Raw genomic sequence first — 25704 nt, 5'->3', positions numbered from 1 at the left:
TCCAGCTCCTGGGCTCAAGCGATCCTCCTTCCTCAGCCTCCTAAAGTGCTGCGATTACAGGCATGAGTCACCACACCCAGCAAATTCATCTTTAAATAAGCAGTTGACTCCCTTCAACATAACTGAGTGTTTTCTGTGATTTTATATTATCTAGACTATTGAAAAGCACCTTCTTAGAAACTGACCTGTAGGAGACTTGATGTTTGATTTGTGGCTTCAGCCAGCATTGTGGGAAGGATCTTTTTTTTGTTGTTTTTTGAGACAAGGTCTCGCTCTGTAACCCAGGCTGGAATGTAGTGGTGCAATCACAGCTCACTGCAACCTTAACTTCCCAAGCTCAAGCAATCTCCCCACCTCAGCCTTCCAAGTAGCTGGGACTACAGGTGCACGCTACCATGCCTGGCTAATTTTTGTATTTTTTGGTAGAGAAAGGGTCTCCCTATGTTGCCCATGCTAGTGTTGAACTCCTGGCCTCAAACCATCTTCCTTCCTCGGCTATGGGAAGGATCTGTTGATGGGCAAAACCGTAAAACTTTCCATCAGTTGTCTGACAGATGAGGCTAGCTCTCATTTATGTAAATCAGGGTGGCTGCATAAATAAAATTCACAGATAAATCCCCAAACTTATTTACCTTACATGTTCTTTTCTAGGGCTGCCAGCAAAAAGTCAAATGTATTCATGCTTAATGACATTTATAAAACAAAGTGAGGTCCAAAAATGAAGTGCTAATCCATGCACTCAGGCTTCGAAGAGGGGGCTAGGCAGGGCAAGGCGGTATAATTATATAATGAAATGGCTGGAAGTCTCTGAAGGGGAAAGGAGGGAAAAGGAGTTTAATTGATCTGCAAACTAATTAAGCCCTGCCTAAGCACATTCTAGCAGGCAAAGTCAAGAAACAGTAGCAGCCCAATAGGACTGAGCACACTGAGACCAATATAAATACATGTTCTTCAGGTTTAAAATAATCAATCTTTTGCTCTAAAATACCCCATTCTTTTTTGATCCTTAGCAAGAGATGGCAGTGGATGAGTACCTGCTTTGTTAGATTTATTTTTCTCCTCCGTGTCACAGACAGTATAACAAACTGCGAAACCTGCTGAAGGATGCGCGTCATGATTGCATTCTCTTTGCTAATGAATTCCAGCAATGCTGCTATCTGCCGCGGGAAAGAGGAGAGTCCATGGAGAAGTGGCAGACCAGGTATGGCCCTGACTTGCTGCCGTTTTCACACCGTCGTCTTCTGTCATATCCTCATCATTGGCTGTTTGGGCGTTGATCTAAATAGTCTGCTAGAACAAACCAACAATTATTCTGGAACCACGATTAACACCGAAACGCTTACCATGTCAGTATTTTAGATCTATCGTTTGAATACATAACTGATACTTTTTTTGAAAATTGCATTTAGGAAGATATAGGTACCCAGAGTATGTTTGCCCCAGACCCTAGCAGCTATCAGGATCATTCCAGTGACCTAGAAGTCATAACTTTAATACATGTATGTAGAGGGAAGGCAGAAGAGCTCCTTTTTTGTTTTTTAATTTTAATTTTTATTTTTGAGACAGTGTTTTTTGCTCTGTCACCCAGGCTGGAGTGCAGTGGTATGATCACAACTCACTGTGGCCTCGACCTCCCGAGCTCGAGTTTTCCTCCCACCTCAGCCTTCCAAGTAGCTGGGACCACAGACCTGTGCCACCATACTCTTTTAAATTTTGTATTTTTTGTAGAAACGCGGCCCCATTATGTTGCCCAGGCTGGTCTTCAATTCCTGGGTTCAAGTGATCCACTTGTCTCGGCCTCCCAAAGTGCTGGGATTATAGGTGTCAGCCACTGTGCCCGGCCAGGCTCCTACTTACAGTCTTATTAAACTGAAACTGGTCACTTAATTCTGAAAAAACTGCTTCAGGAAATACAGTGTCCTGATTTAAGTCTGCGGAAAGCAGAGCCTAAAGCAAGTCCTTGAGTGTGGAGTGTTTATGTAGAAAGCAATTCCCAGAAGCAGGAGTGAGGAAGTGGGGAGAGTGAGATGGAGATGGAGGACAGGTGGTGAAGGATGTGCTGCTGCTGCGGGAAACGAAGGCTCCATCAGTGCTGCTGAGGAGCCACACGGAATGTGCCTCAGAAGTTACCTTGAAAGCTGGGCATGGTGGCTCACGCTTATAATCCCGGCACTCTGGGAGGCTGAGGCAAGAGGATCAGGAGTTCGAGACCAGCCTGGATAACATAGTGAGACACCATCTGTACAAAAAGTTAAAAATTAGCCGGGGATGGTGACACGCACCTGTAGTCCCAGCTACCCAGGAGGCTGAGGCGGGAGGATCACTTGAGCCTGGGAAGTCGAGGTTACAGTGAGCCATTATTCACCACTGCATTCCAGCCTGGGCGACAGAGTAAGACCCTGTCTCAATCCATCAATCAATCCAGTCCTGTACACAGTTCTCCAGACCTGTTTCCCAGTTCTCTGTTGCCCAGTTCCAGTTCTTTTTTGGAAGATTTCCAGGCATTTCACATGGTTCCATATCAGACCCTATTGGATTATGATCTTCAGCTGCTTGCAGCTTAGTTTTTCTCTTAGCCAAATACTTGCTTCTTCATCTTTTAAGCCTCACACAACATAGCTTGTCATCTTGTGTGATGCCCCAGTTAAACAGTGTAAAAGATGGCAGAGACTCATGGTTTCTAGGCCATATCAAGAAATGAAGTCGTTGCAGTGGTGGTTGGATGTCTTAGGGAAGAGAAATCAGGTTCTTTCTGGTTCATATTTGTATCCCCCAGAGCACCCCGTCCAGGGCTTCTTTATAATGGATACTCCAGAAGTATTTGTTGAATGAATGAATGAATGGTTATCTATATACACCAAAGGATAGCAGATTAAAAGCCAGATGTGAAATTCTGAACAAGAGCTTGTGTTTGTCTGCCTGGGGAGAGCTCACGTGCCCTTTGCTTTTCCAGGAGCATATACAACGCAGCTGTTTGGTACTATCATCACTGCCAGGACAGGATGCCAATTGTTATGGTGACAGAAGATGAAGAGGCAATTCAGCAGTATGGAAGTGAAACAGAAGGAGTATTCGTGATTTCTTTTAAGGTATTTCCAGATGTTGTATATGTATGAGTGCTCATTTTCTTTTTTTTTTTTTAATTTTTATTTTTTTTGAGGCGGAGTCTCACTCTGTCGCCCAGGCTGGAGTGCAGTGGCCAGATCTCAGCTCACTGCAAGCTCCGCCTCCCGGGTTTATGCCATTCTCCTGCCTCAGCCTCCCAAGTAGCTGGGACTACAGGCGCCCGCCACCTCGCCCGGCTAGTTTTGTATTTTTTAGTAGAGACGGGGTTTCACCATATTAGCCAGGATGGTCTCGATCTCCTGACCTCGTGATCCGCCCGTCTCGGCCTCCCAAAGTGCTAGGATTACAGGCTTGAGCCACCGCGCCCGGCCAGAGTGCTCATTTTCTAAGTAGTACCCATAAGGCTCTAGATCCCTTTGGTAACACAGAAAAGAAAAAATAAAAGAGGAATAGACGTTAAGAAGTTCCATTTTGGCCAGGCGTGGTGGCTCATGCTTATAATCCCAGCACTCTGGAGGCCTAGACGGGAAGATCACTTGAGCTTAGGAGTAGCCGCTGGCAACTAGTGAGACTTGTCTCCTACAGAAAAAAAAAAAAAAAAATATAATATATAATATTATATATATATCCCACTCCAAGCATGGTGGCACACACCTGTAGTCCCAGCTACTCAAGAGGCTGAGATGGGAGACTCACTTGAGCCTGGGAGATGGAAGCTGTAGTGAGCCGTGAACACACCACTGTACTAATGCCTGGGTGACACAGCAAGACCCTATCTCAGCAAATGAAGTTCTAGGCCGGGTGCAGTGGCTCACATCTGTAATCCCAGCACTTTGGGAGGCCGAGGCAGGCAGATCACAAGGTCAGGAGATCGAGACCATCCTGGCTAACATGGTAAAACCCCGTCTCTACTAAAAATACAAAAAATTAGCCAGGCGTGGTGGCAGGCGCCTATAGTCCCAGCTACTCGGGAGGCTGAGGCAGGAGAATGGTGTGAACCCAGGAAGCGGAGCTTTTGGTGAGCCGAGACTGTGCTGCTTCACTCCAGCCTGGGCGACAGAGTGAGACTCCATCTCAGAAAAAAAAAAAAAATGAAGTTCTGCTTCTTCATTATGCCCCAACTATTTAATGTTGACTTTCACAAATTCAGACCAACTTTTACTATAAGGCCCACAGCATCTAATACCAGCCCAGTAAACTCCTACTGACAGTAAACTAACATTTATAAAATGGTGATGATGATGATGATAATAGGTTGAATAAAATTGCCAATATTCTTATTGTTGACCTATAAAATGGCAGTTTGACATGGTTCTACCTACTGGTAATAACCAACACATCTATGCCAGCCACTTTTCTATGTCTATTATTTCATTTAATTCTTGCAACAACCCTGTGAGGTAGGTATTATTATTTAATCCTATTGGTAAGGAAATGGAAACACAGAAAGGCTAAGTAACTTGTTCAAAGTCACACAGTAGAAAATGGTAGGGTTATGTTAAAATCCAGGCAGTCAGACCCCAAAGCTCTTAGCCATCGTGCTATACTGCCTTCCAAGTTATTTTTCTGAAAATACACCGGAAACAAACTGTCTTAAAGGCCAGTCTTTTTTTTCAACTGTTCCTCACTCTTCCCCACTTGTGAATGTTCATGGGGGTAATAGGGATAAATGAAAGGGTTGAGATGTGATATTATTATTATTTTTTTTTTTTTTTGAGACGGAGTCTTGCTCTGTCGCCCGGGCTGGAGTGCAGTGGCCGGATCTCAGCTCACTGCAAGCTCCGCCTCCCAGGTTCACGCCATTCTCCTGCCTCAGCCTCCCGAGTAGCTGGGACTACAGGCGCCGCCACCACGCCCGGCTAGTTTTTTGTATTTTAGTAGAGACGGGGTTTCACCGTGTTAGCCAGGATGGTCTCGATCTCCTGACCTCGTGATCCGCCTGTCTCGGCCTCCCAAAGAGCTGGGATTACAGGCTTGAGCCACCGCGCCCGGCCGAGATGTGATATTATTTATATGAATGCTGTCAGATCTGCTTGGTACAGATCTCAGACAGGAGTGGCATTATCAGTGACAGTTTCTTTGGGCTGTCTCAGCAATGCAGTTCTTCCTATCTCTTAGGTACCTTTTTTGAGAGTAGGATGACTGTTAATCTCTCAACAGATCACTGGTCGCTTCTGTCTGCCCGGCTGGTCAATTAGGTTTCACTTGTTGATATCATTTTTTGGTGCAGAAACTAGAATAAGGCCCTGTATTATCCCTGTCAGTTTATAGAAAGTCTAGTTGGGTTTTGAATTGCAGATTCTATAAGGGTTCCCAGGTGCATATATTGCTAAAGATTTGCCAATAGAATTTTCTTGGCCCTGCTATAAAAAAGTGCTCTGGCATGCCAGAGAATTCCAGGGGCGCTGGATATTAATGGCAGTGTCACTTGTTTTTTCTGTTGCAATACATCATGTCTTGTTCCTGCAGAGGACAGTTGACTAAAATTACATTTTTCTACTTTTTGTGAAAATTACTTTTCTTTGTAGTCCAGTGGTATAGTACGGTTTTATTTTCTATAGCGTTTCTCAAGAAAACTGTGTGACCAAGGGCTTCATAGAGGTGAATGATAGTAGAAAAAAGATATTGTGAAGTTCAGATGAGTGGGAAGCCTGGAATTTTCTGTGGGGACTTGAAGTTAGATGGAGAAGAGCCAAGATGATAAATCCCTCTTGAAGAGGTGGTTCATAATGACAAAGTGTGGTGTTGATAAGTGATAAGTGACCATAGAATTCAGGCACTGACGTTAGCACAGACAGAATTTCTGGAAGGAGTAGGGAAAGAAAGGAAGCAGTTTGAACAGGACTCTGAAATTAGTGGGAGAAATGCTGGAGTTGACAGTAAGTATAACCTGTTTGCTTTTCGATTTGAGAACGGAGAATGTGCTAGATTCTACCCCTCAGACTTAAAAGTTGAGTTAAAATACATGAAAAAGACAAGAATGGCCCAGCACGGTGGCCCACGCCTGTAATCCAGCACTTTGGAGGAACACTGGAGCCCAGGAGGTCAAGGCTACAGTGAGCCAGGATCACGCCACTTATACTCCAGCATGGGCAACAGAGCAAGACCCTGTCTCTTAAAAAAAAAAAAAAGACAAGAATGTACACATATTGCCGGGCACAGTGGCTCACGCCTGTAATCCCAGCACTTTGGGTGGCCAGGGCAGGAGGATCACTTGAGCCTAGGAGTTTGAGACCAGCCTGGACTACCTAGTGAGACCTCATCTCTACAAAAAATTAAAAAATTAGCCATGTATGGTGGCATGTGCTTCTAGTCCCAACCACTTGGGGGGCTGAGGTGGGAGGATTGCTTAGGGTGGGGGGAGGTCAAGGCTGCAGTGAGCCAAGATCATGCCACTGCATCCAGCTTGGGCTACAGAATGAGGCCCTGTCTCAAAAAAAAAGTACACATAGGCCATTGTCTGCAGCAATTAGATACACATAAAGACAGGCTGCCTGGACGTGTGCAGGTGTGTTTGTAGTGTGTGTGGAGAGAAGGAGACTTGAAAGCACAAAGTAGCCTAGGAGGTGCAAGTGTTCCACGGTGGGGTGGCCTTGTGGGGCTCGTTTGGCAGGCTCAGGGGTTAATGTGGTAGTAGAGAACGAACGGTGGAGTGAGGCTCAGGAAGTCCTGCTCACTGAGCACCCCCTCAAAACGGCAGGCCAGCAGAAGTTCCCAGTCAGGAGTTTCTGTAGTAGTACCATGATGAAGAATCAGTACCTTCTGACTGTGTTTCTCTGTGCCTTTATTAAATACAGAATTACCTGGACAATTTCTGGCCTGATTTAAAAGCTGCCCATGAGCTTTGTGATTCTATCCTTCAGTCTCGACGGGAGAGAGAGAACGAGAGTCAGGAGAGCCATGGGAAGGAGTACCCAGAACATCTTCCCCTGGAAGTGTTAGAAGCTGGGATTAAATCTGGACGCTATATCCAGGTGAGGGTGGTAATTTAAAATGTACCAGGGCTGGGCACAGTGGCTCATGCCTGTAATCTCAGCACTTTGGCTAAGGCTGGTAGATTGCTTGAGCCCAGGAACTGGAGACAAGACTGGGCAACACAGTGAAACCGCGTCTCTAGAAAAAATTTAAAAATTAGCCAGGCATGGTGGTGTGTACCTGTACTCTCAGATTACTCGGGAGGTTGAGGCAGGAGGATCACTTCAGCCTGGATGGTTGAGGCTGCAGTGAGCCATGATTGCACCACTGCCCTCCAGCCTGGGTGACAGCAAGAACCTGTCTCAAAACAACAACAAAAAAATCTTTCAGGACCAACCAGTATGTTTTCTCCTCTTTTTACTGCATCCTGTCACAGGCCTCTGATTTCACAGGCTGCAAACAAGATGGGCATGAGTAAGTTACGGGCTGTCAGTGTTTCGGGTGGCTTGGGAGTCATTCTTTCCGTAGACACTGATTGCCCAGCTTGAAGCTACTCTGCGATAATAAGTCCTTAATTCTGTTACATATTGAACATCATACAAGCAGAATGTGGAAGTCTCCTGGTAAATGCCTCCTGTCACTAGAAAAAAACATATCTCTTTGAATCAAGGTCTGGAGATTTGGTGATACTGTAAAATTGGTGAAATCTAGCTTCTTTCCTCCTTTGCCATTTTTTTCTCTGCCCCTTTCAAGGGCTTCTTTGTGATCCTCCCAGGACCCTAGAACCCAGATGCTGTCAGGGTCTTGGGAAGAAATCAAATACAGTTTTTATTCAGATTTCAACAGTTTTATATACACTCATTTATGTGTGTATGTGTGTGTAGCTCTATGCAGTTTTATCACATGCATAGATTTGTGTATCTACCACCACAATCAAGATACAGAACTGTTCTATCATGGAGTTTGCATTTCTAATGAGCAACTCAGTAGATGGTCAGCCACAATCTAAGAACATCACTCCAAAGCCCCTCCCGAACAGTGTGGGGATTTTAAATGAGTATGCCTAGAGAGGCTAATGTTTCCAACTTAGTAGTAAAGTTTATGGCATTCCTGGGAGGATATATATTTTTTATTTTAATTTAATTTTATTTATTTATTTATTTATTTATGAGACGCAGTCTCGCTCTGTCGCCAGGATGGAGTGCAGTGGTGCGATCTCGGCTCGCTGCAACCTCTGCCTCCCAAGTTCAAGCGATTCTTCTGCCTCAGCCTCCTGAGTAGCTGGGACTACAGTCACCCGCCACCACGCCCAGCTAATTTTTGTATTTTTAGTAGAGATGGGGTTTCACCATGTTGGCCAGAATGGGATTGATCTCTTGACCTCGTGATCCACCCACCTCAGCCTCCCAAAGTGCTGGGATTACAGGCATGAGCCACTGTACCCGGCCCCTGGGAGGATATTTTGAGATAGAAGATTTTTAAAAGATTACTCATCAGTTACATGAGATAGAGCCTGGTACTTTCAGCACTTTGTATAGTTAAAAGTAGTTCAAAATGATGGTATTTTCCTCTAAGGAAAATAAACCTTAGGGATTAATATTATTCCTACCCGCACATGGTGTCTCATGCCTGTAATCCCAGCACTTTGGGAGGCTGAGGTGGATCACAAGGTCACGAGTTCAAGACCAGCCTGACCAACACGGTGAAACCCTGTCTCTACTAAAAATACAAAAAATTAGCTGGGCATGGTGGGGGGGCACCTGTAATCCCAGCTACTTGGGAGGCTGAGGCAGGAAAATTGCTTGAACTCAGGAGGCAGAGGTTGCAGTGAGCCAAGATTGTGACGCCGCACTCCTGCCTGAGTGACAGAGTAGGACTCCATCTCGAAAAAAAGGAAAAAAAATATGTATATGTGTGTGTGTGCGTGCACGTGTGTGTGTGTATAATTCCTAAAGGGATCACAAACCTTGAATATTATGGGGATATTTTCACATAATTTTAAAAACTGGACCTTTTGGAGATAAACCAGGCAGAAAAGAACATTTTTCACATTGATTTTTTTTTTTATTATGATTTTAGGGAATTCTGAATGTCAACAAACACAGAGCCCAAATAGAAGCTTTTGTTCGACTTCAGGGAGCCAGCAGTAAAGATTCAGGTTCAGTATAAACCTTACATAAATGTCTGTACTCCTTTTTTATTCTGATGTTATACAATGAAGAAAGCAAAGTGGCAATTGTCATGTCGTATGTGCCCTGTTATGTATGCATACATACATTGGGTATGTGGGATTGTCGTGGGGGGGTTCCCCTAGCTTTTTGTCTCTAATTTCTAATTTTATTGTAATAAATTTAAACTACAACACAGAGAAGCAAAGCAACTTGCCCAAGGTCACACACCTGGTAAGTGGTGGAGCTGAATTTGTAGCCAAGGCTGTTTGGCTGTGATTTTAACATATTACTCTGTGCTGCCTCAATGTGCTATATTGCTTTATTGGAGTAAATTTTTTTTAAGTAATAAAAATGAAAAAAATGTGTAAATAAGTTGTGTCATAATCAGGTGTAGTTCTTAGTTCTGTAATGACAGGGTGAAAAAGAAAACCTGCTAGTCAAAGGAGCGTGACTGGGTCGAGAGAGAATGAGAAACTGGCTTTCTTTGGGCCCTTGCTTGTCAGAATTCTCCCTGTCGGTTCTGCCCTATCTAGTTCCTCAGCCCATTGACCACTCCCTTGGCTGTGTAGGATCCTAAAGGTATTTGACAGAAGTCCAGCATAGGCTCACATAGTTGCATGCAGGGAACTAATACCTTTTAAAAGGTGGTGAGGGGGGTGGGGGTATTTTTTTAAAAGATGATTGAGGGTGGCACTTATGAAAGTTCAATATACAGTATGACATGGTGCCAGCAATTCTTCATTCCTAACCTGCAGAACAAAAGAAGTTTGACTTTACCTTTGAAAGGAAGAAGCTTTACTTGCCGGAGTGCCAATTAGACTTTGAGTATATTACGCACAGAATGCCTCACTGGTGTGCCATTCCCTCGGCTTTACGGGTTTTTTCTGTGCTGCCCCAAACACAGATTTAGTCAGTGACATCCTAATCCACGGGATGAAGGCTCGAAACCGCTCTATTCATGGAGATGTGGTAGTTGTGGAGCTACTCCCTAAAAATGAGTGGAAAGGAAGAACCGTAGCCCTGTGTGAGAATGACTGTGACGACAAGGCTTCGGGCGAGTCCCCAAGTGAGCCCATGCCTACAGGTGAGCCAGCTGGAGAACCACTCCGATGTCCATTTTTCTTGTGAAATTATATTTGTCTTCTCTTTAGCAATCCAGAAATACTGCCCTTATTTTATTTATTTATTTAATTTCAGTTGACAAAAACTGTATTTATTGTGTATAATATGATTTTTCTGTGTGTATTTATTGTATATAATATGATGTTTTGATATAATACATTGGAGAATGGCTAGACTGAGCTAATTAACCCAGTGTGTTAACCTCACACACTGTGTGGTGAAAATACTTAAGATCTACTCTCTTAGCAATTTTCAAGAATACAGTACATTGTTATTAACTATAGTCACAGGTTGTACCATAATAGTTCCTAACATGAGATATAGTCTCTTCCCCTCCATTATCAGTTTCCCCTCTGCCGGTTTATTTTACTCTTATCAGTACCCAGATATGCTGTAATGGCTTTCCTCTTAAAATCAAACCAAAAATCCTCTGAGTCCCACGTCCCTTTCATCTGCTGCCCCTTATCTTTAAAGTCAGAGTATAGTTAACTCTACATTCTCTCTTCCTCCCTGCCGGCCTCTCATGCCTGCCATTCTGACACCTCCGAAGCCCTACTTCTCTAAAGTTGTTCTTGCCAAGGTCACCAGTGACCCCACTGCCAGAGCACTAGTCAGCCTCCATCATCTGGAAGCTGTCAGCAGCATTTGGCCGGGGGGCCTCTGCCTTCCATGGGGCTTCTCCCAGTTCTCCCACCCAGCTGGCTGCTCTTCTCAATTCTCCTCCTGGCTCTGCATCTCATTGTCCTCTTGGATATGCAAGGGCCCCATGCTGGATCTTCTGTTCTCTGCACTCTATCCCTTGGGGATCTCTTGCAGTTCTTTCATTTTGTATCTCTGGCCCTTCCTCAGCTTCTGGTTTTATTTACTCAGTTGTCTATTTGGCATCTTCCCCTCAGACTTAACATGTCCCACACAGACTCCTGATTTCCCCCCTAGACCTGCTGTTCCCCACGTGTCCCCCAGTCTCAGTAAAGGGCAAATTCATTCTTGGAGTTGGTCAACCCAAGACACTTTGGGGTTATCCTTTACTTTTTTTTTTTTTTTTTTACTCATCAGCAAATGCTGGCAGCTCCAACTCTAATGCATGGCCTGAATTCAGCCACCTGCCACACTTCCCCCACAGCTCTCCCACTTCAGTCCATTGGCACCTCAGGACTGTTGCAGCAGCCTCCTCACTGATCTCCCTGCTCCCACCATTGCCCCTCCCCATGTAGTCTTTTCTCCACTCAGACACTCAATGATCCTTCAGAAAGTGAGTTGAGGAACTGGGTGCTGTGGCTCATGCCTATAATCCCAGCACCTTGGGAGGCTGAGGTGGATGGATCACTTGAGGTCAGCAGTTCGAGACCAGCCTGGCCAACATGGTAAAACCCTGTCTCTACTAAAAATACAAAAATTAGCCGGGTGTGGTGGTGCACACCTGTAGTCCCAGCTACTGGGAAGCTGAGGCATAAGAATTGCTTGAACCCAGGAGGCGGAGGTTGCAGTGAGCTAAGATCGCGCCACTGCACTCCAGCCTGGGCAAGAGAGTGAGACATTGTCTCCAAAAAAGAAAAAAGAAAAAGAAAGTGAGATTTGGCTCCTCTCATTTCTCTGCTCAAAACTCTTCAATGGCTGGTTCCTGTTTCACTGAGAATAAAATCCAAAGTCCTTACCATGGCCTACAAGGTCCCACCAGCTGAGGCCGCCTTCTGCCATTTTCCTCTTCATGCTTCTGCTCCAGCTGCATTGAAGACTTGTTCTTTCTACCACCTGGATGAAGCATTCCCCAAATATCCTCATGTTTGTTTTCCTCACTTCCCTCAAGTCGCTGTTCAAATGTCACTTTATTTAAAATAGCTGCCACTTCTGACCCTCTGTCACTCTTGGTCACCTTACCCTACCTTGTATCTTTCTCAGCAACTGTCACAACTTCACAATTTTTTTTTTTTTTTGGATCTATTTTCCACCCCCACAGACACCCAAACTGATTTTTTATAAACCCCATGAAATCAGGGACTTTACCTATTATGATACTGCTATATTCCCTATACCTAGAACAAAGCCTCATACCTGGTTGGAGTGCAATAAATATTTGTGAAAAACAAAAGAAAAAAGAATATTGTTAACTATTAAAGTTTGGTCTCGGCTTCAGTCAGTGATGATTGGAAGTGGTGTGTATCAGTCTTATGATCTGTATACTTTTCTGTGTATAATGGACCAAATGAGATTGGCTGGTGAGAGAAGGCAAGAAAGACTGAAAATGCGCAGTTGAGGGCGTGGTTTAGAACCAGAGTGAAAATCATTGACTTTTCCCAATATACCAACACGAGATTGATAAGATAATGGCAACAGAGAGAAAATGGGACAAGTGGATTCTAAATGTTATCTCAGGAAGAGAGAGCATACTGACAATGTTATTTAAAAAGTTAGCCATCTTTGCTGGGCATAATGGCATGTGCCCATAGACCCAGCTACCCAGGAGGATGGATTGAGCCCAGGAGTTTGAGAATGTAACGTACCATGATAGTGTCTGTGAATAGCCAGTGCACTCTAGCCTACACAGCATAGTGAGATCCTGTTTCTTAAAAAGAAAGAAAGAGAGAGAGAGAGAAAGAAAGAAAGAGAAACAAAAAGAGTTTTTAAATTATCCATCTTTAAAATAAAATACCAAGAAGGCAAATCTTAAAACATACCTTTCTTCTTGTTGTTGTGTGTGTTTTGAATTTTGTTTATGTGTTTGTTTTTGAGACAGAGTCTCACTCTGCTGCCCAGGCTGGAGTGTAGTGGCACCATCTTGGCTCACTGCAACTTCCACCTCCCAGGTTCAGGCAATTCTCCTGCCTCAGCCTCCTGAACAGCTGTGATTACCGGTGCACACCACCATGCCCAGCTAATTTTTGTATTTTTAGTAGAGGTGGGGTTTCACCATGTTGGCCAGGCTGGTCTTGAACTCCTGGCCTCACATGATCCTCCTGCCTCAGCCTCCCAAAGTGCTGGGATTACAGGCATGAGCCACCATGCCTGGCCGTTATTGTTGTTAATAAAAGCTTCCTTTCAAAAATGTTCTTAAGTTGGATGGATGTGCTTGAAAAAAAATAGGACAGTGTATTTCTTTTTCTTTTCCTTATTGCCTGAGGTGGTCAGAGTCCAGATAGGTGTCACCTAACTAGTTAATGCCTTGTTTTGTTTTGTTTTCCCAAAGGTCGAGTGGTTGGCATACTTCAGAAGAACTGGCGGGATTATGTGGTGACATTTCCATCCAAAGAAGAGGTCCAATCTCAGGGCAAAAATGCTCAGAAAATCCTGGTTACACCTTGGGATTACAGAATTCCCAAAATTCGAATTAGCACTCAGCAAGCAGAAGCCCTCCAGGTAGCTGGCATTCTACCTCTACTATGGAATCTCTACTCTTCTGTCTTTGCCAGCTTTTTAGCAGTACCAGAAAGCATTATTAATTCTTTTGCATATAAGGAAATAAATTATTGATGGCATCTGGCATTCCAAGATACTGGGATGTGTTTTTTGGGGGGGGTTTTGTTTCATTTTGTTTTTCCAAGACGGAGTCTCACTCTGTCCCCCAGGCTGGAGTGCAGTGGTGCGATCTTGGCTTATTGCAACCGCCGCTTCCTGGGTTCAAGCAATTCCCCTGCCTCAGCCTCCTGAGTAGCTGGAATTACAGGCTCCCACCACCGCGCCCAACTGGTTTTTATATTTTTAGTAGAGATAGGGTTTCACTATGTTGGCCAGGCCAGTTTTGAACTCCTGACCTCATGATCTGCCACCTCTGCCTCCCAAAGTGCTGGAATTACAGGTGTGAGCTACCATGCCCGGCCATGTTTTTATGTTTTTTAATTTGTTTTTTGTAGAGATGGGGTCTCACTTTGTTGCACAGGCTGGTCTTGATCTCCTGACCTCAAGCAGTCCTCCTGCCTTGGCCCCCCAAAGTGCTGGAATCACAGGCATGAGCCACTGTGCCCAGCCCCAAGATTCTGTTTTTTAAAAATTCTAAATATATGAGAACCATCCATTAAATAGTCTGTGGTTAATAAATTCAGGCCAGAGAGAAACTGTCCTAGAAAGAGCTGTGTAGGACAACCAGAGAGAACATACATTATCCAGCTGTCCAACACAGAAACTTTCAATAGATACACTTTGCCAACACTAACAAGCTTTCCTCCAGCAAGCAATATAGAAATACGATCACTCTGCCCTGTAGGGATGATGTAGTGGTACTTCACAGAATTGATTATCCATAAAGGAATATAGCACTGGAGAGAAGACATAAACAAGAAGGTTAGACATTAACCTTTACTTGTGTCAAAGAGTATGGGCATTGCCCAATTTAATTCCCCCTGATATTTTACAGTTTGTAAATGAGACACTAAAGCAGGATGTCCCTGGCCAGTAACCTGGCCATTGTACTTTTTACATCTTGAAGCCTTATACAGGCTCTCCAGGCCAGTTGCGCCTAATATGTTTTCCATTCCCATGGTTTGCTAGAATTTTTGGGTAGTGGGGATTCAGTTTACACTGACACCTTCTTCTCCACCAAAGACCATCTTAAGAGGTCTTCAAAAAGGCCAGGTGCAGTGGCTCATGCCTGTAATTCTAGCACTTTGGGAGGCCGAGGCAGATGGATCACTTGAGGCCAGGAGTTCAAGACCAGCCTGGGCCGGACTTGGTGGCTCGCACCTATAATCCCAGCACTTTGGGAGGCCAAGGCGGGCAGATCACGAGGTCAGGAGATTGAGACCATGCTCGCTAACTCAGTGAAACCCCGTCTCTACTAAAATACAAAAAATTAGCCGGGCATGGTGGCAGGCACCTATAGTCCCAGCTACTCAGGAGGCTGAGGGCAGGAGAATGGCGTGAACCTGGGAGGCAGAGCTTGCAGTGAGCGAGATTATGCCACTGTACTCCAGCCTGGGCGACAGAGCGAGACTCCATCTCGGGAAAAAAAAAAAAAAAAAAAAAAAACCCCAACCTGGCCAAAATGGTGAAACTCTTTTTCTACTAAAAAAAAAAAAAAAAAATTCCAAAAATTAGCTGGGCATGGTGGTACACGCTTGTAATCCCAGCTATGTGAGAGGCTGAGGCAGGAGGATCACTTGAACCCAGGANCTTGAGGCCAGGAGTTCAAGACCAGCCTGGGCCGGACTTGGTGGCTCGCACCTATAATCCCAGCACTTTGGGAGGCCAAGGCGGGCAGATCACGAGGTCAGGAGATTGAGACCATGCTCGCTAACTCAGTGAAACCCCGTCTCTACTAAAAATACAAAAAATTAGCCGGGCATGGTGGCAGGCACCTATAGTCCCAGCTACTCAGGAGGCTGAGGGCAGGAGAATGGCGTGAACCTGGGAGGCAGAGCTTGCAGTGAGCGAGATTATGCCACTGTACTCCAGCCTGGGCGACAGAGCGAGACTCCATCTCGGGAAAAAAAAAAAAAAAAAAAAAAAAAAAAAACCACCCCGGCCAAAACGGGGAAAACTTTTTTTCTAAAAAAAAAAAAAAAAAAAAATTCCAAAATTAGCTGGGCATGGTGGTACACGCTTGTAATCCCAGCTATGTGAGAGGCTGAGGCAGGAGGATCACTTGAACCCAGGAGGCATAGGCTGCAGTAAGCTAAGATAGCGCCACTGCATTCCAGCCTGGGTGACACAGCAAGACTCCATCTCAAAAAAAAAAAAAAAATAGACTTCAAAGAAATTAGGAGCTACCTCCCACACACAACACATTAAGATTGTTGTTTTAAAACTTAATTTGGATCATGCATAATTGAGTTTTCCCCTTGTGTTGCAAGTGTTAACTAGAATGTATTACAGTCGGCTCTCTTTAGCAGACTAAAATTTCCAGCCCTCTTCATTGACATAGAGAGGTAATGCCTCCCTTCAAAGCACTGGGTCAAGCATTTCATACCATCTGGCAATTTAGTAATAGGAAGAATGAAAAACAAAAAAAAACCTACTGTACACCACTATTTGCAACTGGCCGCTCTCTTTGGAACCCAGTGCTGTTTGCCTCTTGTTTGTTTGATGCCTCTGATTGACCCACTTAACTCCTGGTGCTCAGCTGTGTTTTCTTTTTTCCTTTTGTGCAGGACTTCAGGGTAGTCGTGCGCATCGATTCTTGGGAGTCAACATCTGTGTATCCAAATGGACATTTTGTGCGTGTTTTAGGAAGAATTGGAGATCTGGAAGGCGAAATTGCAACCATCCTGGTGGAAAACAGTATTTCAGTCATCCCTTTCTCAGAAGCTCAGGTCGGATTTTCCAGAAACCTTTGGTCTAGTGACATTTTCTTTTTTCTTTTGTTGTTGTTTCATCATTAAGAAAGAAAAGTCTCTGTGCTATGTAACAACCCACTGTGTTAAGCCACAGATAATGGAAAAATCTCACTCCTCTTTATTCTATATTTGGACCAAACTGAAGTCAGCTTCAAGTGTAGAATTAGTTTTCTATAGCCTCATAGCTCTCAAATTTTTATATTTTCCAACTGGGCTTAAAAATGATATGTCAGTGTCTTATAGTCAGTATACATCCATCCCCAGCAACTACAAGGACACCTAGTTACAGACCCAACTGAGCTCCACACTCTCTGTCCAAATCATTCAACCAGAGGCTGCATAAAGCTACAGGGGGTGGATTCCTGGGATCCATACATCTCTGACCCATGGGTCAAAAATTATCCTCATTATGAAACAGTTTTGTGAACCTTTACAGAAAACAAAAATCCCATAAACATAAAACATCAGCTATTTCCATCACTTTATGATCTTTTAAAACCCTCATAAATCTTGTGTATTATTCTTACATGACTATATTCATCATGTGCACGCACTGATTTCTGTTCTGCTTCTTTCACTTAAAATTATTTTTATATATTGACATAGCCTACTTATTTTAATGATAATGGTAAATTATGGTATATTGACATACCCACCGGGCGCGGTGGCTCAAGCCTGTAATCCCAGCACTTGGGGAGGCCGAGACGGGCGGATCACGAGGTCAGGAGATCGAGACCATCCTGGCTAACACGGTGAAACCTCCTCTTTACTAAAAAATACAAAAAACGAGCCAGGCGAGGTGGCGGCGCCTGTGGTCCCAGCTACTCGGGAGGCTGAGGCAGGAGAATGGCGTAAACCCGGGAGGCGGAGCTTGCAGTGAGCGGAGATCGCACCACTGCACTCCAGCCTGGGTGACAGAGCAAGACTCCATCTCAAAAAAAAAAAAAAAAAAAAAAAAAAAGACATACCCTAGTTTGCTTAAGCATTTCTCAATTGTTGGGCATTCAGCTGTTTAATGTTTCAGTATTATTAAAAAATGTAGGCCGGGTGCGGTGGCTCACGCCTGTAATCCCAGCACTTTGGGAGGCCGAGGCAGGTGAATAACCAGGTCAGGAGTTTGAGACCAGCCTGGCCAACATGATGAAAAACCGTCTCTACTAAAAACACACAAAAAAATTAGCTGGGCATAGTGGTGGGTATCTGTAATCCCAGCTACTCGAGAGTCTGAGGCAGGAGAATTGCTTGAACCCGGGAGGCGGAGGTTGCAGTGAGCCGAGATCGCGCGGCTGCACTTCAGCCCCGGCGATAGAGTGAGGCTCCGTCTAAAAAAAGAAAAATAAAAAAGTTACTTCGAACATTTTATAAACCACTGCTTTTATTAATTTCTTTTTTTTCTCTTTTTCTTCTTCTTTTTTTTTTTTTTTTTTTTTTTTTTTAGATGGAGTGTTGCTTCTGTCCGGCATGGAAGTGCGTGGCAAGATCTCGCTCACTGCAATCTGCATTCACTGGGTTCAAGCAATTTCTCCTGGCCTCAGCCTTCCCGAGTAGACTGGACTACAGTGTGTCACACAACACCTGGCTAATTTTTTGTATTTTTTAGTGAGATGGGTTTCATCTCCATGTTAGTAGGTGGTCTCGATTCCTGACCTTTCATGATCTGCGTTCATCGCTTCAACTCCCAGTGACTGGATTATCAGGTCATTGAGCCAACACGCCCAGCATCTGCTTTTTATTTCTTTTTGTCATTCTCTTGGAATGTAATCCTTAAAGGTGAGATTACCAAGTCAAAGGGTATAAAAGATTTAAATAACTTCTAAATGTCTACAGATTGTTCTCCAGCAAAATTTGATCCATATTGCTTGCCATAAGGAGTGTCTGGGTGTTCTTATTTTCATTATAGTATTTTCACAGAATAGGAGCTATCATAGTAAACTATTTTAAGATATTTTACATCATTAATTTATATATATATGTATATATATATTATATATTATATAATTTTTTTTTTTTTTTTTTTTTTTTTTTTTTTTTTTTTTTTTTTTTTTTTTGAGAAGGAGTCTCGCTCTGTCGCACCGGCTGGAGTGCAGTGGCCAGTTCTCAGCTCACTGCAAGCAAGCTCCCACCTCCCGGGTTATGCATTCTCCTTCCTCAGCCTCCGTGTAGCTGGGACTACAGGCGCCCCGCCATCACCCGGCTAGTTTTTTGTAATTTTTTTAGTAGAGACAGGGTTTCACCGTGTTAGCCAGGATGGTCTCGATCTCCTGACCTCGTGATCCCACCATCTTCGGTCCTCCCAAAGTGCTGGGATTACAGGCTTGACCACCGCGCCCGGCCCCGGACTAAATTTTATATTTAACATTAGTTTCTGGAAATTATTTGTTGACTTGTTTGGCAGCTCTTAGTGAAAATGTTACAATAAAGTAAAGTGTGAGCTATACATCACAGGACTGGAATTTTCTCTTCCCTTTTAGCCTACTTAACTGCAAATTGATGGCTTAAACAGATAATAATGGAGAGAAAATGTCCTAGATAGGTCTTGTATAAAATTATCTTTAAGGGGTAAGCTTTTAATATTTGGAACATGTTGATTATTTTTTCAAGTCTTAAATTTAAAGCTTGACTACATTTAAACGAATGGATCATTTGAAAATGGGCTACATGTTGTACTCTTGTTCCAAGCCCCTATAACTAAAGAGACTGGTAGAAGTTGTGGGATATTTTCTGTCCAAATGTAAGGGTCCTCAGGGGTATGGGACTTAGTCTTTCTTGTTGACTCCTGACTTTCCAGAGCCCAGCACAGTACCCCGGATATCTGAGGCACCTAATAAACAATTATTGATCAAAGGAAGCCAACATAGGTTGATGCAGAAGGTAATTGAGAATGAATGAATTTCTATGTGGTCGCATTGAGAATATCAGTGAGTGGATTTTTACAGAAATTTGTGGTGCATGAATTGCTGAATATTCGACCTCTCATACAGATGTGTGAGATGCCAGTAAACACACCAGAAAATCCCTGGAAAGTGAGTCGTGAAGAGGAACAAAAACGTAAAGACTTGAGGAAAAGCCATCTCGTATTCAGCATTGACCCCAAAGGTTGTGAAGATGTGGATGACACACTTTCAATCAGAACCTTAAATAATGGCAACCTGGAACTTGGGGTCCACATCGCAGATGTAACACACTTTGTGGCACCAAATTCTTATATTGATATTGAAGCTAGAACAAGGTAATGCTATTTGAAATCAGCTCTATGGTTGTATATATGTGACTGTGTATTTTGTGTCTGTACTAGTTTCAGGTGTTCAAAGATCTCATGTTTGTGTAATTCTGAAGGTCTCTTCCAGAAAAAAAAAAAGTTGAGGTCCACTCCCCATTTTCATTTAGAAAAACAGCACCTTGATCAATTTACCTTTCCTTTTTAACATAACCTTTTCACACATTGTTTCCTACTGAACTGAAATGGGTTAAATTTTCATGTAGTAATATACTGTTTTATAAAAATGCTGGATCATTACACTCCAATTTTTCTTATGCAACAAAGATTCACTGTCACTTGCTCTTTCTTTCTCTTATCAGTGGAAGACTATTCAGCCCAAAGCAGTATCACTTAGAAAAATGGGACCATGGGAATAGTTTTATTACCCAGTCTGCTGCACTTTTTGAAACAGCAACAGCCTTGGGGAATCTGTAGTGAGATTTTGGCCATTTACCTCCCTGCGGCCCACACAGTCAGCAGTTCTGCTTCTCCCTGCTGAAGGTCGCGTTGCTGCGTGTGTGTCATTCACAGGGCCACCACTTATTATCTAGCAGATCGTCGCTATGACATGCTGCCTTCCGTCCTCAGTGCCGATTTGTGTTCCCTTCTGGGAGGCGTTGATAGGTGAGTTTATGGCTTTTGTCTTCCAAGCTTGTCCTGGCCCTTCTGTGGCTCCTGATGCTGCCTGCTTCTGGCCTCATTTTTCTTCTCTGCTCTGCCCCACCCCAGCCCTGGGTCTCCCCTCTGATCTCTCAACACCACCCCTGGCCCCAACCCCACACCACTTATCTTTAGGCAGCTTTATTTCTCCAGCCTTCCCTACCCTTCCCCTCCTCTCTTCTGTCTGCTAGCAGTAGGGCTGCATCTCCCTCTGTTGCCGGCTTTTTAAAGTCAGCTAAAATCTGAGAACAAATGTGTGTAGCTTTGTGCTTATGCATTGCCCGGATGAAGTTGTTTGGCATGAGGATCATGAACTTGTGGAGTTTTTTGTTCATTTATTAAGGTTAAAATTTATGTTTCTCTTTGAAAAGGTAATAGAATCATATGGGCCCAAACTCATATGTCCCAAGAGGTATTTAATGAAAGGTTCCTCCCTATCACTTTCCCTCATTTACCAGTTCCATATTAGTTTTTCTAGATATATTACACACACAAATATGCATATATGATCTTTCTTTTTTACACAAATGGTTGCATTGTATATATACTGTTTAGCACCTTCCTTTTTAAAAAAACTTACTGGTATCTTGGAGATCATTCTGTATTAATAACGGTTGCACTATCTATGGAAATTTTGATAGTTTCCCATATTTTGGTATTACAAACAAAGCTGTACAGAGTTAACTTTGAACATAAGTCATTTCACATTTTCATTTTATTTTATTTTGGAGACCAAGTTTCACATATTGCCGAGGCTGGTCTTGAACTCCTGTGCTCAAGTGATCCTCCTGCCTTGGCCTCCCAAAATGCTGGGATTACAGATGTAAGCCACCATGCCCAGCCCATTTCACATTTTTTAAAATACAGTACATGTGAAAGAGAAATTCCCATATTTGATTATGGGATCTCTGTGTCAAGAGTATGTGCATTTGTGTTTAGATCAGTATAATCAAATCGCCCTCCTTAAATGTTCCACCAATTATATTCCTGTCACTAATGTATGAGAGTGCGTATTCTCCCACAGCCTTGCCAGCACAGTATGTTGTAGTTTTTTATCTTTGCCAATTTGATAGATGAAAAATGGTATCTTAGATTGGTTTTAATTTGCAGTACGAATAAAGCTAACCATTTTTTGTATGTCTAACAGTCACTTATGTATCCCTTTCTGTTAACTACTTTATATTCTTTGCCCATTTTTCTTTTGGATTCAAGATCAATTACTAATTAATTTGTAAAAGCTCTTTACATATTAGGAAAATTAGCCCTGTGTTTTTTTTTTTGAGTTCCAAATGTATACTTTTTTAATAAAATGACTTGGTGGCAAAGAGGTTTTTTTGCTAAATGAAATTTTTGCTAATTTAGCTGTCATCAAGACTGATATCACAGTTCAGTGTCATCCTGTAGGATTTGCAAGACTTTGCTCTAATTTACTGAGCTAAAAAGACTTGACTCTATCAGTGTCATGCTTTTCTAATCAAAATGGAGGACATGGCCGGGCACGGTGGCTCACACCTGTAATCCTAGCACTTCGGGAGGCCGAGGTGGGTGGATTGCCAGAGCTCAGGAGTTTGAGACCAGCCTGGGCAACACAGTGAAACCGTGTCTCTACTATAATAGAAAAAATTAGCTGGGCATAGTGGTACATGCCTGTAGTCCCAGCTACTCTGGAGGCTGAGGCAGGAGAATCACTTGAACCTGGAAGAGGTGGGTTGCAGTGAGCCAAGACAGCACACTGCACTCCACCCTGGGCAACAGAGCGAGACTCCATCTCAAGAAAAAAAAAAAAAAATGGAGGACATAAAGTAGGGTTTGTAATGTCACATATGAACTCATTTCAAATTTGTTCAGAGCTCAACAGAACCCAGTCTAACTGTTGTTTTAATTTAAAATATTTTTTGATTTAGTTGTAAGGTGGTTGGATTGACAAATCAAACCAGAAATCTGTAGCTTTGTAATTTTTTTTAAGTTACAGTTAGGTCAAATTCTACTTGCTTCAAAAATAGAAGACTTAGGTGGGGCATGGTGGCTCACACCTGTAATCCCAGCACTTTGGGCAGGAGAATTGCTCAAACCCCGGAGATTGAGGCAACAGTGAGCAGCAATCATGCCATTGCACTCCAGCCTGGGTGACAGAGCAAGACCCTGTCTCAAACAAAACAAAACAAAACAAAAGCCAGATGAATGTAATAGTGATGTTGTCAATGTTACTGTTTTTGTAGGTATGCTGTAAGCATCATGTGGGAACTGGATAAAACCTCTTATGAAATTAAGGAAGTGTGGTATGGCAGAACCATTATTCGATCAGCGTACAAACTGTTCTATGAAGCAGCCCAAGAACTACTGGATGGAAATTTTAGTGTTGTTGATGATATTCCAGAATTCAAAGACTTGGATGAGAAGAGCAGACAAGCCAAGCTGGAGGAGTTAGTGTGGGCAATTGGAAAGCTGACCGACATAGCTCGCCATGTCAGAGCTAAACGAGACGGATGTGGTGCCCTGGAACTGGAAGGGGTAGAGGTTCGCGTACAGCTAGATGACAAAAAAAACATTCATGACCTCATCCCCAAGCAGCCCCTGGAAGTCCATGAGACAGTGGCTGAATGCATGATCCTGGCCAACCACTGGGTCGCCAAGAAGATCTGGGAGAGCTTCCCTCATCAGGCCTTGCTGCGCCAGCACCCTCCTCCACACCAGGAGTTCTTTTCAGAACTCCGGGAATGTGCTAAAGCCAAAGGCTTCTTCATAGATACACGGTATTCCTCTTTTGAGGGGGCAGAGAAATGGAGTGGCATGCTGTATATTTATTTATCTTATAGTTGTTCTTAAAATGTGACAGCCAGATCTTTGACCAAAAAGAGAAAACAGATTGTTGGCTCTCTGCATTTTGAAGACATATTTTCTCTCTTCATTGTTATGTATAGAGACTTAAAACATGTTTATTTAGGCATAATTTTGTTCCTTGGTTTTTTATTTCATGTTTTTTTAGATAGAGTCTTGCCCTGTCACACAGGCTTGAGTGCAGTGGTGCGATCTCAGCTCACTGCAACCGCCACCTCCCAGGTTCAAATGATTCTCCTGCCTCAGGCTCCCAAGTAGCTGGGACTACAGGCCCACGCCACCATGCCCAGCTAATTTTTTTGTATTTTTAGCAGACACAGAGTTTCGCCATGTTGGCTAGGCTAGTCTCGAGCTCTTGACCTCAAGTGATCCACCTGCCTTGGCCTCCCAAACTGCTGAGATTATAGGTGTGAGCGACCACAATGGACATTTAGGCATAAATTTTGACCCAATACAATTTAGGTTTTTTTTTGTTTGTTTGGTTGGTTGGTTGATTGGTGTTTTTTTGTTTTTTTTGTTTGTTTGTTTTTGAGATAGAGTCTCGCTATCACCCAGGCTGGAGTGCAGTGGCACGATCTTGGCTCACTGCAACCTCTACCTCCCGGGTTCAAGTGATTCTCTTGACTCAGCCTCCCGAGTATATGGGATTACAAGCGCGTGCCACCACAATCGGCAAATGTTTGTATTTTTGGTAGAGATAGGGTTACACCATGTTGGTCAAGCTGGTCTCAAACTCCTGAGCTCGTGATCCGCCCTCTCGGTCTCCCAAAGTGCTGGGATTATAGGTATGAGCCACCGTGTGCGGCTGGTCTGCCATAATTTGCAATACAGAAGTAGGGAACCTGTTAGTTACCCTTGATTTAATTTCATCTACCCCTTAAGTTATGAAGAATTAATCCTATTTATTTCAATAATTTCTTTTTTTTTTTGAGACGGAGTCTCGCTCTGTCGCCCGGGCTGGAGTGCAGTGGCCGGATCTCAGCTCACTGCAAGCTCCGCCTCCCGGGTTTACACCATTCTCCTGCCTCAGCCTCCCGAGTAGCTGGGACTACAGGCGCCCGCCACCTCGCCCGGCTATTTTTTTCTATTTTTTAGTAGAGACGGGGTTTCACAGTGTTAGCCAGGATGGGCTCGATCTCCTGACCTCGTGATCCGCCCGTCTCGGCCTCCCAAAGTGCTGGGATTACAGGCTTGAGCCACCGCACCCGGCCTTATTTCAGTAATTTCAAAATGCAGCATCTTTGTGACAATATCATAAGATACTACATCAACAGTGAATTTATACCACCCTCCATTGAATGAGACATTTTTACTCCCTATCTCTAGAATAAAATACTTCTTTCATTAAAAACTAAGTATAGGCAGGCCGGGCATGGTGGCTCATGCCTGTAATCCCAGCACTTTGGGAGGCTGAGGCGGATGGATCACGAGGTCAGGAGATCGAGACCATCCTGGCTAACACAGTGAAACCCCATCTCTACTACAAATACAAAAAATTATCCGGGCGTGGTGGTGGGCGCATGTAGTCCCAGCTACTCGGGAGGCTGAGACAGGAGAATGGCGTGAACCCAAGAGGCAGATGTTGCAGTAACCTAAGATCGCACCACTGCACTCCAGCCTGGGTGACAGAGCAAGACTCTCTCAAAAAATATATATAAATAAAAACTAAGTATAGGCTGGGTACAGTGGCTCACCACCTGTAATCCTGGCACTTTGGGAGACTGAGGCAGGCACATCACTGAGGTCAGGAGTTCAAGACCAGCCTTGCCAACATGGTGAAACTCTGTCCCTACTAAAAATACAACAAAGAGCCAGGCATAGTAGTGCACTCTTGTAATCCCAGCTACTCGGAGGCTGAGGCGCGAGAATCGCTTGAACCTGGGAGGCGGAGGTTGCGGTGAGCCAAGATTGTGCCACTACACTCCAGCCTGGGTGACAGACTGAGACTCTGTCTCAAAAATATATATATATATAGTTTTTTAAATATTTTATTGTCAAGTAACAGGTACTAATTAAAATATCTTTTATTTGTTTACCAAAATTGATTGTTTTTTAACTTGGACAACATGGTGAGACTCCATTTGTTGGAGTCTCGCTGTGTTGCCAGGCTGGAGTGCCATGGCACAATCTCACTGCAACCTCCACCTCCCGGGTTCAAGGGATTCTCCTGCCTCAGCCTCCCAAGTAGCTGGGACTACAGGCGCCCGCCACCACGCCCGGCTGATTTTTTTTGTATTTTTGTTAGAGACGGGGTTTCACCATATTGGCAACTCCTGACCTTGTGATCTGCCCGCCTCGGCCTCCCAAGTGCTAGGATTACAGGCGTAAGCCACCACGCCCAGCTTCTTTTTTTTTTTTTTTTTTTTTTTTTTTTTTAAAGAGAGGGTTTGTTGTTTTTTTTGCTTCT

General features: G+C 43.7%; 1 protein-coding gene across 4 annotated transcripts in view; it reads left to right on the top strand.

The window, feature by feature from the left end:
- The first annotated feature begins 904 nt into the window (after nucleotides 1-904).
- Nucleotides 905-25704, top strand: part of DIS3L (DIS3 like exosome 3'-5' exoribonuclease) — a 30532-nt gene continuing 5732 nt past the window's right edge. The window contains exons 1-10 of one of the 4 annotated variants that reach the window (XM_017851073.1): nucleotides 905-1201; nucleotides 2954-3089; nucleotides 6930-7040; nucleotides 9061-9139; nucleotides 10057-10236; nucleotides 13459-13628; nucleotides 16355-16516; nucleotides 19522-19769; nucleotides 20331-20423; nucleotides 22679-23212. In XM_017851073.1, the coding sequence (XP_017706562.1) occupies nucleotides 1182-1201; nucleotides 2954-3089; nucleotides 6930-7040; nucleotides 9061-9139; nucleotides 10057-10236; nucleotides 13459-13628; nucleotides 16355-16516; nucleotides 19522-19769; nucleotides 20331-20423; nucleotides 22679-23212 (1733 nt within the window). In that variant the 5' untranslated portion in view covers nucleotides 905-1181. Of the gene's footprint in view, nucleotides 1202-2953; nucleotides 3090-6863; nucleotides 7041-9060; nucleotides 9140-10056; nucleotides 10237-13458; nucleotides 13629-16354; nucleotides 16517-19521; nucleotides 19770-20330; nucleotides 20424-22678; nucleotides 23213-25704 lie in introns of those variants that run through there. The other 3 variants (XM_017851072.1, XM_017851074.1, XM_017851075.1) reach the window with 3 other exon arrangements.

Source organism: Rhinopithecus bieti, unplaced genomic scaffold (assembly GCF_001698545.2).
Source record: "Rhinopithecus bieti isolate Rb0 unplaced genomic scaffold, ASM169854v2 scaffold_31548, whole genome shotgun sequence".
NCBI lineage: Eukaryota > Metazoa > Chordata > Mammalia > Primates > Cercopithecidae > Rhinopithecus > Rhinopithecus bieti.
Note: the sequence above shows the minus strand (reverse complement) of the source record. Positions and strands in the feature narration are given on the sequence as shown.